General features: G+C 41.5%; 1 protein-coding gene across 1 annotated transcript; it reads left to right on the forward strand.

Moving 5' to 3' along the window:
• Positions 1-6,720: 6,720 nt before the first annotated feature.
• LOC117810392 lies at positions 6,721-10,871 on the forward strand. The gene is given in 2 exon segments (XM_034680218.1): positions 6,721-7,727; positions 7,729-10,871. Coding segments are annotated over 2 exon segments (3,936 nt in total). The 5' UTR covers positions 6,721-6,860; the 3' UTR covers positions 10,798-10,871.
• The last annotated feature ends 4,355 nt before the right edge of the window (positions 10,872-15,226 follow it).

Genomic DNA, 15,226 nt, shown 5'->3' on the forward strand with positions numbered 1-15,226 from the left:
TAGCCAGGCTGACAGAGTCATAGCTCCACTGAGCCATGTATTCCTTTAGCCCTCAGCAGCGATGACTTTATGAGCTTTATTAATGATAAAATCTTAAAGATTAGAGATCAAATTAGTAACCTCTTACCTTTAACTAGTGTAGGACCCATTACCAACAGCGGGATCATTGAAACGGCGTTAAAGCCAGATGTATACCTAGACTGCTTTTCACCCATTGACCTTCCTGAACTGGTTTCAACAGTTTCTTCAGCTAAACCATCGACCTGTCTTTTAGACCAAATCCCAACTAAGCTGCTAAAAGAAGCCCTTCAACTAGTTAGCAGTTCTTTACTCAGTATGATTAATATGTCTTTACTGACAGGCTATGTGCCTCAATCATTTAAAGTAGCTGTAGTTAAACCTCTCCTTAAAAAGCCCACTCTTGATTCAGGCTCCTTATCTAACTATAGACCGATATCTAACCTCTCCTTTATCTCTAAAATCCTGGAGAAAGTGGTGTCAGTTCAGCTCTGGGACTTTCTTAAGAGTAACAGTTTGTTTGAGGACTTTCAGTCAGGGTTTAGAGCCCACCATAGCACAGAGACTGCACTGCTAAAAGAAACCAATGATCTACTAACTGTCTCTCTGTACTTGTTTTATTAGATCTTAGCGCTGCATTCAATTCGATTGACCATCAAATCCTGTTACAGAGATTAGAGCGACTAATTGGCATTACAGGAACTGCTTTAGCTTGGTTTAAATCGTACCTGACAGATTTATCTCAGTTCATGTTAATGAAAAGTCCTCAGTGCAGACCAGGGTTAGTCAGGGAGTTCCACAAGGATCAGTGCTAGGACCAATTTTTTTCACCTTATATATGCTTCCTCTAGGTAACATCATGAGGAAACACTCAATTAATTCTCATTGTTATGCTGATGACACTCAGCTATATTTATCAGTGAAGCCAGAAGAAACCAATCAGTTATCTAAATTAGAAGCTTGTCTTAAAGATATAAAGACCTGGATGACCAGAAATGTCTTACTGCTAAACTCAGAAAAAAATGAAGTGATTGTTATTGGCCCCAAAGACCTCAGAGAGACTTTTTCTAATAATTGAAGTACCTTAGACGGCATCAGTCTGGCATCCAGCACCTCTGCTAGGAATCTAGGAGTCCTATATGATCAAGATTTATCCTTAAACTCCCAAATTCAGCAAATTTCAAGGTCTGCCTTTTTTCCCTTGCGCAATATTTCTAAAATGAGACACATCCTGTCTCAGAGTGACGCAGAAAAACTAGTCCATGCATTTGTTACCTCCAGGTTAGATTACTGTAATTCCCTCTTATCAGGCTCCCCCAATAAGTCTCTAAAGACTCTTCAGCTAGTTCAAAACGCTGCAGCTCGAGTACTGACTAGAACTAGGAAGAGAGAGCACATCTCTCCAGTGTAAGCTTCTCTACACTGGCTCCTCATAAAATCTAGACTAGAGGAACTTCCCGTATGGCGCAGAAAGTAGCAGCAGCATAATTCTGATGCTCCCGAGTGGTCTTATTTTCCCCCTTTCCAAACATGGATATTCAGACCAGATGTTATACAAAATAGTATGGAAGGGGGAAACACGTAAGACCAGAGGAAAATCACACCAAAGACAGGAGACAATCGACCATTTACCGGGTGAGAGCAAAGACGCGCTGCCACCGCTCTCTCAGAGCAAAACCACCGCAGGGCTCCAACCCGAGGTCAGTCGTCGTCTATTTTTTGGAGTGTAAAACTAAGGAATGGTCCTCCACTCCGCCTGGAAAAAAAGGGAGATCCTTGACGATGAAAAAATAGTATTTTTTGAACAAGACTACCCAGCCGAAGTAGTCATGAAAAGGAAGGAATATTCCAGCGTTAGAAAAGCGTTAGAAGGAAAAGGCGCTTCGCTTTCAGACGCTTAATCCAGCGAGACCCTGAGTGTTTTTCACCACCGGGCCTGTCATCTATAACAAAGCAGCGGAGGCTACAGACGACCTGAAGAAGAGGGGACTTTTCCCAAAAGATTCTGGGGATGATGTCTCCACGAAAGGTCCACCTGCGGGTAGACCCAGACAGCCCCCTTGGGAAACGGCAAGGACAAGCTGAGGGGGTTTCAACTCAACAAAAACTCTTGAGATCCTTCTTGCATCATAAATGACTCTATGGCTGAGTTAAGGCTGCAAAAGTGTGGTAAGACTGTGACAATTTCAAATAATATGTGTGTTTTGCTATAGTTAAAGTAGGTAATTTAAATGACCACTTTGGGAACAATTGTTTGTTTTTTCAATGTGCACTGCTCTGATTTTAACCTGTCAGAAAGGTCAGTTTGCTCTTGAAGGGGTCCCCTTAGGCTTAAGGGCCTCCCCTTCTACCATAGAAGTTATGTTCATACTTTGAAGATGGAAGTCATTGTTAACTATGTGTGCCTGTTCTTTTAGTTTTATGTTATTTAGCAGACAGAAGTTCTTTGTTCAGGTCATCTCAGGATATGCAGGTATAAATGTAAACTTTCCTTTAATTTCTATCGATGAAAATGCTGCATGAAGAATACAAAGTAGTCACACTAAATGTTAACGGGTTACATAATACTATTAAAAGAAGTAAGGTGATTTCTAAAATGAAAAGAGAAAGACAAGATATCATTTTCTGGCAAGAAAGACACCTTTCAGATACCGAACACGAGAAGCTTCGTAAACTTGGTTTGAAAAACTCATATTTCTCCTCGTTTAAGAAAGGAAACGCAAGGGGGGGTTGCAATCCTAATTTCAAATAAGGTAAATTTTCAGTTTTCCTCCAAAATTACAGATAAGGAAGGACGTTATATATATTGGTGAAAGGCTTTATTGATCACAAAGAAATTATCCTAAATGTTCATAGACCACCAGGATATGATGAACAGTTAATAAATACGATTTTTAATTTAATATCTGTAGAAGCTTCGGGTGTGTTAATTTGTGGAGGGGACTGGAATATCTGTATGAATCCCTCCAAAGATTCTTCAAATAAAACCAAAAAGATGCTCCTAGAAGCATTACACGTTAAAAAGCTACTTAAAGAAATAGGCATGAGTGATATATGGAGAGAATCACACCCATATGATAAGTGCTTTACTTTTTTTCCCCACCCTCACAGAGTGTATTCAAGAATTGATTCTTTTTTTATGTTTAATCTAGACAACCACAGAATTTCAAAATGTGACATAGGTGTAAGAGATATTTCTGACCACGCAGGGGTTTACATGTCACTACACTTAGACAATCAACCCAAAGAAACCTTGTGGAGACTTAATACTGGCCTTTTAAATGATCCAAACTTTCAAGGATATATAAAGAAAGAATTCCAAGAATATATGACGTATAATGATAATGGAGCGGTATCCCCCAGCACCCTGTGGGATGCTGCAAAGGCTGTATTGAGAGGTAAACTTATTATGAGGTCGGCCCAGGAGAAAAAAAAGGAAAAAGAAATTAAGGATCTGACGGAAAAGTTAAAATCTTTAGAGAGTAAACACATGAAGTTTAGAGAGTAAACACATGAAGTCTAATGACACTGTCTCACACTGTCTCCTCACAACTCCCCCCCAACCCAATGAACAAGAAGGTGAGCAACGTAGCATGTCAATTAGCATTATTGAAGGGGGTCTGTGGGAATCTCTTTTTTCTCTCTCTATCTGTACTATTACAGAAGCCTATAAAAACAAAGCTATATAGCTAAGCTACATAAGCTACAGCCTATAGTCTGTTTTGGATGCTCGGCAGGTTGAAGCATTGAGTGATTTAGTCTGTTTTAATGCCAGAGATTACTCAAATAATACCTTCAAATCAGATATTTTGATGCTGACTGACAGCAGTTGCACAGGGTTCTTGTGGCCATTGGTGATGGGGCCCCATGTGAATTTTTTTCATGGGGCCCAAAATCCCTGGCCAGCTAGGCTACAGTTTCATCAGACCGGGTCAGTCCTGCAGACCGGGTCAGTCCTACCAGGTAATTCAGCTCATTTTAAAATATTCCGACCCGATCACTCATCTCAGTTTAGGTGTACGCTCTACTTGTGATTATTTTTAGCACTTCACTTTGACATCAGAAAGCCTGTTTGTTTTTGCATTATTTGCGGACGCAACACAGACGTGCTCCTCCGCATGCAGCGGAGGAGCGGCGGATCGACGCTGTCCATTATATATACAGTCTATGCTACCAACCTGAGCTTTAATTGGTTATTTTTCACTCAAATACTTGGGATGCACAGTATTCTGTTTTTGTAGTCAATCACTATAAATGTCTTTGCTTTTGTGATTCCCAATCTTGATCTGTGACAGTAAATTTGTCCTATTTCTCAATAAAATATTAATTAGAAAAAAAAAACAAAAGATTACACTTGTTTTTTGAACCAGGCAGTAGACATGTTTATTTCTGCTGTAAAGATTGTTTGTTTTTGTTTTTAATTTGTGTGTATGTGGTTTTGGTAGTTCTAGAGCCTCAAGTGGACACTTGATGAACTGCAGACAAGCAGTCAGCACTACTGTACGAGGTACTGGGAATGTGTTATCTGTGTGTCCACCAAAAAACAACTCAATCACTATGACACAATTTAATCCAATAAATTACAAAAACCTACAAGATATAATACAACATTTGAAATCCTCATCCTGCTGCCTTGATATTCTACCATCACCATTTTTCAAAAAGGTTTCAGACTGCATGACCTCAGATCTGCTTCAAATTGTCAACATGTCTCTTCTTACAGGTGTCTTCCCCCAGGCCATGAAAACAGCAGTAATTAAACCACTCCTGAAGAAGAACAATTTAGATGCATCAGAAATGAACAACTATAGGCCGATATCAAACCTCCCTTTTTTAAGTAAAATTATTGAAAAAGCTGTTTTTCAACAACTGAACAATTATCTAATGATAAATGACTGTTTTGATGTCTTCCAATCAGGATTCCGATCACATCACAGCACAGAGACCGCTCTAGTCAAGGTCCTCAATGATATTCATTTAAACACAGACAATGGCAAAATTTCAGTTTTGGTATCACTTGATCTCAGTGCTGCTTTTGACACAGTTGACCACAAGATACTACTGGACAGACTTGAAAACTGGGTGGGAATCTCTGGTGCAGTACTAAATTGGCTTAAGTCCTATTTAAATGACCGGGACTATTTTGTGTCTATAGGTAAATACACATCTGAGCGGATGAAAATCGTATGTGGAGTACCTCAGGGATCTATTCTGGGGCCTCTACTATTCAACATCTACATGCTCCCCTTAGGTCAGATAATAAGAAACAACCAAATAAAATACCATAGCTATGCAGATGACACACACATTTACATCACCATATCACCAGGGGATTATAGTCCCATACAAACACTGAGTAAATGCATTGAACAAATCAATGACTGGATGAGCCAGAACTTTCTTCAGTTAAACAAAGAAAAAAACTGAAATGATTGTTTTTGGAGCCAAGGAAGAAAGGTTAAAGGTTACTGCTCAGCTCCAATCTGCAATGATGAAATGTTCAAACCAAGCCAGAAACCTTGGTGTAATCATAGACTCAGACCTTAATTTCAGCAGCCACATTAAGACAATTACAAAGTCAGCCTATTATCACCTTAAGAATATATCAAGGATTAAAGGACTTATGTCTCAGCAGGATGCAGAAAAACTCGTCCATGCATTTATCTTTAGCAGACTAGACTACTGTAACGGGGTCTTTACAGGACTCCCTAAAAAGTCCATCAGACGGCTGCAGCTCATACAGAATGCTGCTGCTCGAGTCCTAACAAGGACCAAAAAAGTAGACCACATTACTCCAGTTCTTAGATCTCTACACTGGCTTCCTGTCTGTCAGAGAATAGACTTTAAAATCCTGCTGATGGTTTATAAAGCACTGAATGGTTTAGGCCCAAAATACATTGCTGATCTGCTACTACTTTATTTTATTAAAGTTATATTTTTTGGGCTTTTTGCCTTTATTTGATAGGATAGTGAAGAGAGACAGGAAATGTGGGGAGCAGAGAGCGGGGGAAGACATGCAGGAAATGGTCGACCAGCCGGGAATCGAACCGGCGACCCCTGCGACGAGGACTATAGCCTCTATATGTGGGGCGCTTAGACCGCTAGGCCACCAGCACCCCATGCTACTACTTTATGAACCACCTCGACCTCTGAGGTCATCAGGTACTGGTCTGCTTTCAGTTCCTAGAGTCAGAACGAAACATGGGGAAGCAGCGTTTAGTCATTATGCACCATATATCTGGAACACACTCCCTGAAAGCTGCAGGTCTGCTCCAACTCTCACCTCTTTTAGAGAGGCTTTTTTATTTGCCACTGCCTTCCTATCTTAGATTATTTTAACCCACTTTAAATTAAATTTTTAATGTCATTTTTAATATATTTCTAATTTTCCTTTTCTTTTCTGTTTTATCATATTTGTCATTTTAATTGTGTTCTTTTATGCCTGTCTGAATGTCTCCAATGCTTTTAATGTGTTAATGTAAAGCACATTGAGTTGCCCTCGTGTATGAAATGCGCTATACAAATAAAGCTGCCTTGCCTTGCCTTGCCTTGCAGTTTTTAACACTTTTGCTATGGCTTCAATTCTCACAGCTGGAGGTTGCCGCTGGTAACAAACATGATAGATGTCTAAACATGTCTTTGTGATGTCACAGTTAAGATCAAAGGATTTAGAGCGTGATGTCATAGGGAGGTAAGAGCTGTGCAACTATATGAAGGTGTAGTAGGATACCCGATCAGAGCAGCTTGCGTTGCAGACAAGAGAGAGAGAGAGATTTGTGGTACACACCTGTCGGTCGTGAATTAAAACAATTTGGAACCTTTGAAAACTGTTCACACCTGACATGGCTGAAATGGAATCTACAGTTGAGGTAGGTGAGATCCTACACAGTAACACGTCTACCTACACCGTCCAGAAGTTTATCGGTGAAGGCTACTTTGGAAAAGTGGCCAAGTGCCTGAATGTCAACACTCAAGACCAAGTGGCTATCAAAATACTCAAGAAGGACTCTACTGCAGCCGAGGACGCAGAGAGAGAGATCGCCATGTTAGATCTTATATCTGTACGAGATCCAGACCACATTAACGTGGTGAAGTTCTTGGAAAAGTTTGAACATGTGGGACAGACCTGTCTGGTGTTTGAGATGCTTGAGGTAAATCTGCTTGACATGATCTGCGAATGTGGGAATCTGCCTGTGGTGATGATCCGGCCGATAGCTCAGCAGCTGTTGGTCGCCCTGGATGCCCTAAAAGGTCTAGGTATCCTGCACACCAACATTAAACTAGGCAATGTCATGATGGTCAGCGATGAACCGCCCATCAGAGTGAAGCTGATTAACTTTAGTTTAGCCACTCCCATCTCCAGTGTAGAGCTTGGTGATTTATGTCAGCCAATTCCATACAGAGCTCCAGAAGTTTCCCTCGGCCTGCCCTACAATGAGGCTATCGATATGTGGGGTCTGGGCTGTGTTCTGAGCTTACTCTACCTGGCTTCCAACCCTTTCCCCAACACTGTTTATCAGGTGATGAAGATTTTGATTGAACTTTTTGGCCAGCCGGAGGACCACCTGCTCAACGCTGGAGTATACACTCGCAACTTTTTCACAAAGATTGACGAAGGAACTGACGGTCCAACATGGAGGCTACTGACGTCTGAGGAGTACGAAACACTGACTGGGAAAAAAACTTCGGGAGGATGAGAACATAATGAAGCTGCCCAGCTCTCTGGACGATCTGGCTCATATCTTCCCAGTGTCCGAACCTGCAGAGCTTGAGGACAGGTTAGCGTTTATAGACCTTTTGAAAAGTATGATGCATCTTGACGGCGCTTTGAGGATCTCGCCCAGTCAAGCTCTGCAGCACCCCTTCATCACCATGTCCCACCTGTCCGAGCACCCTGACAGCTCAGACTATTTAACAACTGCCAGAGAGATGATGGAAACACCACAAAATCCTGACCAGGAGTCAGCTGCTGGAGCTGAGGAAGATGTCAGAGACCCCTGCACATGTGATGGAAATATAGAAATGGAATCTACAGTTGAGGTAGGTGAGATCCTACACAGTAACACATCTACCTACACCGTCCAGAAGTTTATCGGTGAAGGCTACTTTGGAAAAGTGGCCAAGTGCCTGAATGTCAACACTCAAGACCAAGTGGCTATCAAAATACTCAAGAAGGACTCTACTGCAGCCGAGGACGCAGAGAGAGAGATCGCCATGTTAGATCTTATATCTGTACGAGATCCAGACCACATTAACGTGGTGAAGTTCTTGGAAAAGTTTGAACATGCGGGACAGACCTGTCTGGTGTTTGAGATGCTTGAGGAAAATCTGCTTGACATGATCTGCGAAGGTAGGAATCTGCCTGTGGTGATGATCCGGCCAATAGCTCAGCAGCTGTTGGTCGCCCTGGATGCCCTAAAAGGTCTAGGTATCCTGCACACCAACATTAAACTAGACAATGTCATGCTGGTCAGCGAAGACCTGCCCATCAGAGTGAAGCTGATTGACTTTAGTTTAGCCACTCCCGTCTCCAGCGTAGAGCTTGGTGATTTATGTCAGCCAATTCCATACAGAGCTCCAGAAGTTTCCCTCGGCCTGCCCTACAATGAGGCTATCGATATGTGGGGTCTGGGCTGTGTTCTGAGCTTACTCTACCTGGCTTCCAACCCTTTCCCCAACACTGACTATCAGGTGATGAAGATTTTGATTGAACTTTTTGGCCAGCCGGAGGACCACCTGCTCAACGCTGGAGTATACACTCGCAACTTTTTCACAAAGATTGACGAAGGAACTGACGGTCCAACATGGAGGCTACTGACGTCTGAGGAGTACGAAACACTGACTGGGAAAAAACTTCGGGAGGATGAGAACATAATGAAGCTGCCCAGCTCTCTGGACGTTCTGGCTCATATCTTCCCAGTGTCCGGACCTGCAGAGCTTGAGGACAGGTTAGCGTTTATAGACCTTTTGAAAAGTATGATGCATCTTGACGGCTCTTTGAGGATCTCGCCCAGTCAAGCTCTGTTGCACCCCTTCATCACCATGTCCCACCTGTCCGAGCACCCTGACAGCTCAGACTATTTAACAACTGCCAGAGAGATGATGGAAACATCCCAAAATCCTGACCAGGAGTGGTCTGCTGGAGCTGAGGAAGATGTCAGAGACCCCTGCACATGTGATGGAAATATAGAAATGGAATCTACAGTTGAGGTAGGTGAGATCCTACACAGTAACACGTCTACCTACACCGTCCAGAAGTTTATCGGTGAAGGCTACTTTGGAAAAGTGGCCAAGTGCCTGAATGTCAACACTCAAGACCAAGTGGCTATCAAAATACTCAAGAAGGACTCTACTGCAGCCGAGGACGCAGAGAGAGAGATCGCCATGTTAGATCTTATATCTGTACGAGATCCAGACCACATTAACGTGGTGAAGTTCTTGGAAAAGTTTGAACATGCGGGACAGACCTGTCTGGTGTTTGAGATGCTTGAGGAAAATCTGCATGAAATGATCTGCGAATGTGGGAATATGCCTGTGGACATGATCCGGCCGGTAGCTCAGCAGCTGTTGGTCGCCCTGGATGCCCTAAAAGGTCTAGGTATCCTGCACACCGACATTAAACCAGACAATGTCATGCTGGTCAGCGAAGACCTGCCCATCAGAGTGAAGCTGATTGACTTTGGTTTAGCCACTCCCGTCTCCAGCGTAGAGCTTGGTGATTTACGTCAGCCAATTCGATACAGAGCTCCAGAAGTTTCCCTCGGCCTGCCCTACAATGAGGCTATCGATATGTGGGGTCTGGGCTGTGTTCTGAGCTCACTCTACCTGGCTGCCAACCCTTTCCCCAAAACTGACTATCAGGTGATGAAGACTTTGATTGAACTTTTTGGCCAGCCGGAGGACCACCTGCTCAACGCTGGAGTATACACTCGCAACTTTTTCACAAAGAAGGATGAAGGAACTGACGGTCCAACATGGAGGCTACTGACGTCTGAGGAGTACAAAACGCTGACTGGGAAAAAACTTCAGGAGGATAAGGACATAATGAAGCTGCCCAGCTCTCTGGACGGTCTGGCTCATATCTTCCCAGTGGTCAAACCTGCAGAGCTTGAGGACAGGTTAGCGTTTATAGACCTTTTGAAAAGTATGATGCATCTTGACGGCGCTTTGAGGATCTCGCCCAGTCAAGCTCTGCAGCACCCCTTCATCACCATGTCCCACCTGTCCGAGCACCCTGACAGCTCAGACTATTTAACAACTGCCAGAGAGATGATGGGAACACCCCAAAATCCTGACCAGGAGTCAGCTGCTGGAGCTGAGGAAGATATCAGAGACCCCTGCACATGTGATGGAGATATAGAAATGGAATCTACAGTTCAGGTAAGTGAACAAGGGAAGTCCTACAACAATGTTCCAGAGACTCAGTCCTGTGATGGAGCTCAAGTGGAGGACTCCCCTAGAGAAATGGAATCTACAGTTCAGGTAGGTGAAAAAGAGGACTCCTACAATAATGTCCCAGAGACTCAGTCCTGTGACGGAGCTCAAGCCCAGTCCTACGACAACATATCCATGTCTGGATCATCTGAAGGAGAAATACCATCCTGGATGTTCAGTAAAGAAGAAGACGACCCATTCCCTGTTGGAGCTGAACAAACAGAATCTGCCCCTCCTCCCTCGACCTCCCCCAGCCACTTCAACAGAGCAATGAAGAGGATCCGCAGGTTCTTTAAAAGAGTCAAGACGACCTTCTGTTGTTGCTGTCCAGTGGAGGATGACTAAATGTGTGCCATTTTCCCAACGTTATTCTAACAAAAAAATAAAGCAAATAATAAATAATAAAAATAAGGACTTAATTTTTGTATTCATTCACTTTAAAAGTTTGTGGTTAATCCTTTAGTTCTTTGTACCCTAAAGTGAGTCTTTAACAGGCTCAACACTACACTTTTAAAAAGTATTACTGCCTATTACTTAATATAATTTGTAAACATTTTCACACTTAAAAATAGATTTTAAAGCTTTGAAATTAAGTAAAACAAACCTTCAATAATGAGTAGCAGTAAGTAATATTTTTAATTGTCTGAATGAACAGACTCAGTAGATTTACTTAAGTTGAGTAAATGTAACTGAAATACTGGGTAAACTGTATAGAAAACATCTGTAGGAAGCATTGAAAAAATTGAGTAGATATAATCGAAAACATTTGAAGGATATAACTGAAAACTTTAAAATGACTTATTAAAAAAAATCTGTTGCACTGACTTTTAACTTTATTTACCTGATGCTATTGGAGTATTTTACTTGAATACGGGAATTCATTTTAATGTTAATCATAGCCTCATATTGATAAATAAGAACATTTTATTCCCCAGCAGTTTATTTTTCCCACATGACGAATAGAAATGATTTGCCGCATCAAATTAGATGTATAATATGATCCATGTGAAAGCAGCTGAATTATTTTATAAAACAATAACAGCATAAGCAAGAATACTGACACAGTATAGTCCAAGTAATAACTAAAAAGTGCTTTGAAATTAGTGATTTGTAAATAACTCGGAATCAAGCCACCTTTCTAAGGTTTTGCCAACCAAAACACAATAACAACACATCAATTGTGCTTTTTATAAATAAACAAATTAAGTCCAGGGTAAAAAAAAACCTGGGCTATGTCCGAAATCACCCACTCATTCCCTACTCCTTACTCACTATATAGTGAACTAGATGTAGTTGACTATATATTGCATTCACTCAGCAAAATTAAAACAACATTTCGGACACTACTGGCTCACTGGCCGGCCGCTGAGAGTGATGTAATCACTGTCGCACAACTAAGATGTCGCTCATGGACGGCTGGGGATTTACAGTTATTTTTCTCAAACACTGTAAAACGTCATGGATTTCAGTGATAACTAATATTATACTTAGCGTGTTTTGTCACAATAATCAGATATAATAAATAAATGTATTACATATTACTTTCAATAAATAAATACCAACCATATTTCCGCGCCACAACCTATTTGAGTGTCTCATACCTGACTTTTACTGTCACTCCGTTTCAAACCTTTTTCCTGTGAAAACCTTCAATCTTTCATTACTTGACGGCCGAAAGATGCCTCCTGTTAATATTTCTGCTTCTCTTTTGACTCTTCTTTAACTCATTATTCTTCGTAGAAGAATCAGAGTGACAAGAGAAAGACAGAGAGGACTGAGACAGGCCGTCGTTGCTATACTAGCAAGACGTAGCCAAACTGTAAGTCAAAAGATATTAGTCCTTTGCGTTTATATTAGATATATTAGATCATATGGAATTGCAGTATGTAATGTCATAATGTCAGTCTACACCCCCTCCTGGGGAAACTTAGATATGTCACAGTATTGTAGCCACATAAATCTTCTACTGAGTAATTTTTACATACCTTTTGATCACATAAAATTTCAAAACATCATATTATGAGAATCAACATCTTTATTTACAGTTCAGACATCAATATCAGTACTGCAGAGTGAACTGCCATGTTCCAGTTCTGGATGGCCAAAGTGACCTCCGTCCTGACTTCTGCCTCTCCAGACCCACCATACTCCACCTTCTTGACATCCTGCGCTCACCATCTGACCACGGCTGGAGATTTGATCTGGAGATCCTTATGTTTTTTGTTTCGGTTGGCAAGTGCCACGTCTTACCGCATGGTTTCACGAGCCTTTGGCATTCCCCGCTCAACTGTACATGACATTCTTCACAGGGTTTCAAAGAAAGTCATCTGGCTAAAGAACAGGGTCATCTGCTTGTCACTGGTGCAGGCTTTGAAAACCTGGCAGGATCCGCAACTTACAGTCGGGTTGTTGGCAGCATTGATGGCTGCCACATAAGAATTAAACCTCCAAGTCATGATGCTCAGTATTATTTTAATAGAAATTTATTTTACTCTGTACAGATGCAGGCTGTGTGTGACCACCAGTCTCAATTTTTAGACATATTTATTGGGTACCCAGGGTCAGTACATGAATCGAGGGTTTTAAAAAATAGTCCACTCTTTGTTTAGAGCCTGTTCCCACCTGAAGGCTACTGACTTTTGGGTGATGGGGGATATCCCTGTGTGTCACGGCCAATCACCCTAATAACCCCCTACAGGGAGCCTGTGAGAGGTGCATTGGAAGCCAGATTCAACCGGCACCATTCAAAGGCCCGTTCAGTTATCGAGCGGGCCTTTGGTATCATGAAGGCTAGATGACGCTTCATCTTTTTCAAGGCGCTAGAAGTGAGCCCTGTGTTCTCTGTGGAGGTGGTGGCTTGTTGTGCTATCCTGCAGAATACCTGGCTCAATGGCCCTATGAGAGGCTACAGAGGCCCAGGAGATTATTTAAACCCAGACACCCTTCATCAATTTTTAAATCATCACTCTCAACAAATAACAAAGAACCTCAAATGGCAGAAAGTTTTCCAATGGTATTGCTCTGTATAGTTATCATTTATTTATTCTAGGCTCCAGAATATAAAGGAATATTGTTTAGTAGTGGTGTTATTAAGGGCTTGCGTGTACATCAATGGCTCGAGTTGGCACAGTATCTGTCCGCAGATTGTAGTGGGCCAGTCTGGACCAAAAAGTCCAGGGCCAAATTTTTGTCCCAGTCCACCCCTAGGTGTCACTATACCAAGAGCATTCTCTTCTCTGACTGCTTATGAGGGGACATGCCTAATAGGAGATATTCAATTAGTAACCCAAATCCATGCAATGGTCATACAGATAATTGGCACTAATATAAAGAATATGAAACACACATACCCATGATTGCCAATTATGTGGGACACTAGTATGTTAACCATTTGTCTTTTTGTGGCATCTGTTAGGGCTGCTGTTGCTTGATACTCTTGTAGTACTTCTTCACCACCAGACTTGTCTCTGAGCACAGCTTCAATTAACTGATGCAGAAAACAAAACACACCAAAAGAGAACATAAAGCACTGGGATAAACAACTTTACAATAGCCTTGGATTAAAAACATGTACAAGTGTAAAGAAAATCCCAACCTGTTTAGCAGATGCTGCATCACTTGCATCCTCATTTCTAAGTCTCTTGCGAGGGACTTCCTCTATGATTATAGTAGATGTACTTGAGCTGAAACTTGAGTCAGACATCTCAGAAGCAGAGGAAAAGTCAGAGAACTCTAAAAGAAAAGATGTTAATAATTTACCCCAAAAATAATAGACTGCTTGATTACACATGCCTGTACATCTCACCATCATCACAGAAAACTGTTAGCACCAACTTTTGCATCAGGTGGCAGACAAAATCTCTCAATGACTACAAGAGATAAAATAAAAGTGAATGTGCTTTTGATGTCAGATTTGAAATGTACTTTCTTAAATTGAATGTGTTAGTGTCATCTTGTGTTTCACACTTTATTATATGTTATTTCAATTTTACCTGAAGGAGGGCCACAAAGAATAACTGCCAGGGGATTTGCAGGCCAATGGTATTTCACTAATTAATAGCTACAAATAGCTCCTACTTTTATGGTCTATTGACAGATTTTAATCAAACAAACTATTTACTTGTATTTTGTTTTTCTTCCTTATGTTACACATGAACTATAAAGTTACAATTTGTTGCTGTTGTTAAATATTATGAATTGAAAATACTTGAAAGGCTGCATAACCAGTCTCAAGGAATTAAATAAACACATCATATTCTAGTTAGGGATGGGCACTTCAAGGCAAAATACTATTCGATAATCATTCATTGCCCCTCACACACACACACACACACACACACACACACACACACACACACACACACACACACACACACACACACACACACACACCAATGGGAGGAAGTAACAAGTTCCACATGCTCCTGTCACAGTTATGTTTCAGCTGTCAGTCACCTCTTCCTTTTGTCTTACATTAAAGGAACTTTTCTTAAATGTCCTCTATTTGGTTTTATTGTATGTAAGAAGCTGAACATGGAGCTCAGAGATGATGATGAAACATTCCTGGAGGAACATCAGCAGCCAGACGTGTTGTTTCAGCAACATTTCAGACCTAAGATTGAGAACAACCGTTTCAGAGTGCTGCAATGGAGAATACGGACAGATGATGTTCAAAACTTCAGGTGCACTACCTGTTTCCACCAATGTTCTATCAGCTATTAGATAGAGTTAGTAACAACTGGCTGCTGGAGTTAGTGACCAAGAAGCTCAGTGT

The sequence above is a fragment of the Notolabrus celidotus genome, chromosome 3 (assembly GCF_009762535.1).
Source record: "Notolabrus celidotus isolate fNotCel1 chromosome 3, fNotCel1.pri, whole genome shotgun sequence".
NCBI classification, from domain to species: domain Eukaryota; kingdom Metazoa; phylum Chordata; class Actinopteri; order Labriformes; family Labridae; genus Notolabrus; species Notolabrus celidotus.